The sequence below is a fragment of the Macaca thibetana genome, chromosome 14, assembly GCF_024542745.1.
Source record: "Macaca thibetana thibetana isolate TM-01 chromosome 14, ASM2454274v1, whole genome shotgun sequence".
NCBI classification, from domain to species: Eukaryota; Metazoa; Chordata; class Mammalia; order Primates; family Cercopithecidae; genus Macaca; species Macaca thibetana.
In genome coordinates, this window is record NC_065591.1 from 6554342 (window position 1) to 6559094 (window position 4753).

General features: G+C 60.0%; 3 protein-coding genes across 5 annotated transcripts in view; 1 reads left to right on the forward strand and 2 right to left on the reverse strand.

The window, feature by feature from the left end:
* Positions 1-4753, reverse strand: part of TCIRG1 (T cell immune regulator 1, ATPase H+ transporting V0 subunit a3) — a 40978-nt gene that overhangs the window by 17563 nt on the left and 18662 nt on the right. The window lies entirely within an intron of this gene.
* NUDT8 (nudix hydrolase 8) overlaps positions 1-4753 on the forward strand; it is a 162157-nt gene that overhangs the window by 9629 nt on the left and 147775 nt on the right. The window lies entirely within an intron of this gene.
* NDUFS8 (NADH:ubiquinone oxidoreductase core subunit S8) overlaps positions 1-4753 on the reverse strand; it is a 150602-nt gene that overhangs the window by 2574 nt on the left and 143275 nt on the right. The window contains exons 2-6 of one of the 3 annotated variants that reach the window (XM_050756776.1): positions 3327-3379; positions 1845-1902; positions 1718-1768; positions 1058-1147; positions 787-959 (exon numbers count right to left, since the gene is read on the reverse strand). In XM_050756776.1, the coding sequence (XP_050612733.1) occupies positions 787-959; positions 1058-1147; positions 1718-1768; positions 1845-1902 (372 nt within the window). In that variant the 5' untranslated portion in view covers positions 3327-3379. The other 2 variants (XM_050756775.1, XM_050756774.1) reach the window with 2 other exon arrangements.

A 4753-nucleotide genomic window follows, 5' to 3' on the forward strand; every position in this document is an offset into this window, starting at 1 on the left:
CACACACGTGGCACAGTGCCAGGTCTGTCTGTGGACAGCACTCACTATGTGGAAGCCACGGCTGTGACCATCATGACTGCTGTTTGGGGACACTCCTATGCGCTCCCAGTCTGTGGCTGGAGTAGAGACATCAGGGTCGCAGCTCATGGCCTGGAGGACCTGGGAGTGCTCCAGGGGACAAACTAGGACTTGGACAGGAGCCACCCGAGTCATAGAACACTGGGAGGGGTTGCTGTGCGCACAGGAAGTAGCGATGGCGGCTGCCGGGGCTCCTGCCAGGCACACACAGGGGTCTGACCAGAGCTCTGACCGAGTCATATTGTTCCTGTGCTGACAGGCCTGGCCCCCTCTGGTAAGCACCAGACCCACTAACAGAACGGAAAGCCGGGCCTCAGGGGAGCAGCCACTGGGGAAGGGAAGCTGCAACAGGCACACAAGCAGGACCCCGGAAACGGTGGCTATATCCAGGGAGGGGTTGATGGCCTCAGGTGCCACCCCATGGCTCATAGGCCCAGGGGTCACACCCCTGGCCAGACCCCAAGGGGGAACCTGTGTGTGTCAGGCACCTGCCCAGGGCTGGAAGCTGCACTTTGCCAACTCACTGACTCTGTGCTCCGGTAGCAAGACCTCATCCTTCCCATTCACGGGGGAAGTGGCTCAGAGAGGGAAAGGGACTTCCCTGGGGACACACATCAAGCAGGGGCCAGGGTTTGGGCCTAGGGCTGCCTGGCCTCCCTCTCCCAGTGGCAGGGTCTGGCCTGGTGGTCGGTTGGGGCGGGGACTCACCTGGGCGGGGCAGACGGCCTCGCAGAGCTTGCAGGCAATGCAGCGCTCCTCCCCGGATGGGTACCGGCGCAGTGCGTGCTCCCCACGGAAGCGAGGGCTCAGCGGGCCCTTCTCGAATGGGTAGTTGATGGTGGCGGGTTCGCGGAACAGGTAGCTCAGGGTCATGCCCAGGCCTGTGGGCAGCATGGGTTTGGTGGGCAGGGGTACCCTCCTCCCCCATGCATCTGTGCCCAGCCGGCACCTGCCCTGTCCCCTCCTGCCCAGGACGCACCTCGGAAGAGCTCAGTCCATAGCAGGGTCCGGGCTGCCCGGTCAGTCACTGACTTCATGTCCGTCTTAGACTCCTGCATGTTCACATACTCTGCAGAGAGGCGGGCAGGGAGGCCGTGGCAGGGGCCTCGCACACTGTCTCCCTGGAGTCTCTGGGAGAGGAGGCCTGGCCCTCACTTCCAGGTGCAACTGCTGGGCTCCAAAGGGGCCGTACACTCACCACACCTCTCCCCAGCCTCAGCAAGGACCCTGGAGGCCGCCTCTGGCCTGAGCCCATCCTTGCCTACCTCTCCCTGTGCTTGGGTGGCCATTCGAGCCCAGAGGCACCCCCGCCCAACAGGGCTTGAAAGAGGAATCAAGGGGGGAAGTGGGGGGCTTGAGCCTTTACCTTCACCAGGGACTGGCAAAAGGCACAGGTACCCATGGCTCACACCTGGCAATCCCCTCCCCATCACCCCCAGGGAGCTCTGAGATCACACGTGCTAACTCCGGCCATGATGGACCCTGTCCCTGGGAATTAGTCAGTCTCCATCATCATAATCATTTTAAGAGTGGAAACAGGCTCAGAGAAGAACGCCCCTGACAAAGCCAAGACTGGAACTCAGGTCTCTTCCCCACCTCCGGCAGGACCAGTCAGGCTAGAGGCCACCCAGGTACTCACTGTAAGTGGCTGCCACTGCACTGCTGTGGAGGGTCCGGCCACCAGGAGGTCCTGCAAAAAGAGGGGCGTGACCTCATGCCAGGAGACTGGGCTCCCCTACCCCCAGCAAAGGCTTCCTTGGTCCTACCTGTATGTGCGGCCTGGGCCAGGGCCCGCAGCAGCGTGGGCATGGTCAGGCAGCGCATCTGGGGGCAGAAATAGGGGTGGAGAGTGGGGTGTGCCCAAGTACCAACCTCTTCTGAGACTGGCACAGCAGGGATCCCAAGCCTCCACTGGAGACCCATGTATCACTCTGCCCTCTACTCATACCCCATTGCTGTCAGAGGCACGGGTGGCTTTCCTGTTCCCAGCGCCTCCCAGCTTTCCACCTGATCCAGCTCAGCTGAGCTACAATTCAGTTTCTGTGGACTCCAAGTTCTGCCTCACCTAAGAAACCTTTTAAATCCATCCTTCCTTTCTCCCTCCCACAGATCCTGTCTCCCATCTTTCTGCTCCTCCCTTCATCCTCCCCAAATCTGACCAAAAACATTAACAGCCCCTACCAGCATACACTGAGAGTTAACTTAGCTAGCTCCCCACCCCAGACACCGTGCCCAGGGGGTCACATGCACTGCCATCCTATCCTTACAAGGACTCCACGAGGGAGGCACTAATAAGGCGCTGGGGCTCAGTTTGTTCAGTGACTCGCCAGGGCTGGGTGTGGTGGTTCACGCCTGTAATCCCAGCACTTTGGGAGGCCGAGGCGGGTGGATCACCTGAGATGAGGAGTTCCAGACCAGCCTGGCCAACATGGTGGAACCCGATCCCTACCAAAAAATACAAAAATTAGCCGGGCGTGGTGGCGGGCGCCTATAATCCCAGCTACTCAGGAGGCTGAGGTAGGAGAATCGCTTGAACTCGGGAGGCAGAAGCTGCAGTAAGCCCAGACCACACCATTGCCCTCCAACCTGAGCGACAGAGTGAGACCTCGTCTCAAAAAAAAAAAAAGAAAAAAAAAGTGACTCTTCGGAAGTCACATGATAAGGAGGTACGCAGAGGATCGGAACCCAGCCCTGCCCTGCTGGAAACCCTTCAAGGCCTGAACAGTCCTCGGTACCATATTCCTTCCCCCGGCTTCAAGGCCCTCCTGGAACTGTCCCCCAGCCTGCCGCGTGACCTTGGGCAGGTGACGTGACCTGGCCTCCGTCTTCTCACCTATGAAGTGGGTTGGGGGCTGGTGATCTTGGGAATAAGGGGAGCCCATACATGCCAAGGGCACCCCAGAGCCCGGCACTCAGTCGGAGCTCATAAGTGCTCCTCCCACGACCTGTGACCCCCTAACAGGCCCACTCCTTTGGACCACTGACTGTAGTTCCAGGGACCCAACCCGGCACCTTCCCCAACCTTCCCAGTGATCTCCGACCCCATCGAGGCCGAGGGCGCACAGCGGCCGGCGCATGCGCCCTGAGAGCGGGCTCCCCGCTGCACCTGAAGGACACGGAGGCCGCGGGTCCTGAGTGAGCCGAGGGGAAACCCAGGCAGAGCTGGCGGCGCCAACGGGGACACCACACTCGCCCCCGAAGCCACGCTGCCCACGCCCGGCTTTCGCGGACAAGACATGAACACCCACCTTGAAGCGCCGCCACTACTTGCCTTGCGGAGCAGGCCAGTCAATCGGGAGGCGGAGCCTACACTCTAGGACGCTCCCATTGGGCCGGCCGGCTCCCCTTTTTCTGTATTGATGCTCCATGGTGTGGTCTGATTGGCCAATAAGGCTGCTGAAAGAGGCGGGATTCAGAAATACTTTCTTTTGACTGGCTAGAACAGAGCGGCGCTTGAAGTTTGTAGGGGGCCGCCATGTTGGTTTGGGGAGGCCAATAAATGAAGACTTCCGAGTCGCCGGAGGCGGGACATCCGGGGCGTGGCTTAGAAAGCGTTTGCGGTCGCCCTGGGTGCAGAGACGGGGTCCATCGAGTCTGGGTGGGGGGCGTGTGATGACGGTAATGGCGACGAGATGCTCTACCCACGCGGCCTCCTTTAATCCTTACAGCAGCCCTGTGTGGAGAAACTACAGTAACGTGTTATCACGTTAAGGCGGGAAACTGAGGCATGGGAGTATTTAGTAACGTTCCCGGGCCATAGAGCTGCGGTGTGCGGCCGCCTGATCCACCTGATCCGTATTACTCCCGTACTCAACCAGCCTGTGTTTCCTCCCCGCGAATTCTTTTTTTGAAGACAGTCTGGCTCTGTGGCTTAGGCTGGAATGCAGTGGTCCGATCTCGGCTCACTGCAGCCTCGACCTCCTAGGCTCGGGTGATCCTCCCATCTCAGCCTCCCGAGCAACTGGGACCACAGACACCTGCCACCACCAGGCCTGGCTAATTTTTGTATTTTTTGTAGAGACGGGGTCTTGCCGTGTTGCCCAGGCTGGTCTGGAACTCCTGGACTCAGGCGATCCTCCTGTCTCGGCCTCACAAAGTGCTGGGATTACAGTTGTGAGCCACCACACCAGGCCCGTCCCCGGGAATGCTGTGGTAGAGGGACCCGTGGATGCCCCCAGGCTGCCTGTATGTGTGTGTGTTGGGAGGGTCTGCCCTGAGAGTGGGTAGGAGTTGGGCAGGCCAGGAAGGGAAGGAGACAGAGGGCATGTCCCATGCCCATGCAGAGGGAGGACATGCACGGTAGACCAGGACGAGGACAAGGGAAGGCTCAGTGTGTGCAAAGGGGACAGTGGTTTGGGATTTGCATGCAGATGCCCGAGCCTCCAGAGGATTTGTGGGCCACAGGGAGACTCTGGGGGAGTTCAGGCTGAGGAGTGGAGAGGGCTTTGGGCTGGTCAGCAGGTGCTCAGAGGAGACGGGCTGGCCCTGGAGAGAAGGGAGGTCTCGGGATGGTGGCCCACACCTGACCCCGGGCCTTCGCCAGGCGATTCCTGCGTGGATTCCTGCATGGATTGAGGAAATCCTGCATCATTACAGAATTGTTACCCAACGCCAGGGGCTTGGTCCAGAGTCCTGTTGCTAGCTGCACAGAAAGCAAATCACCGAGATACAAGTA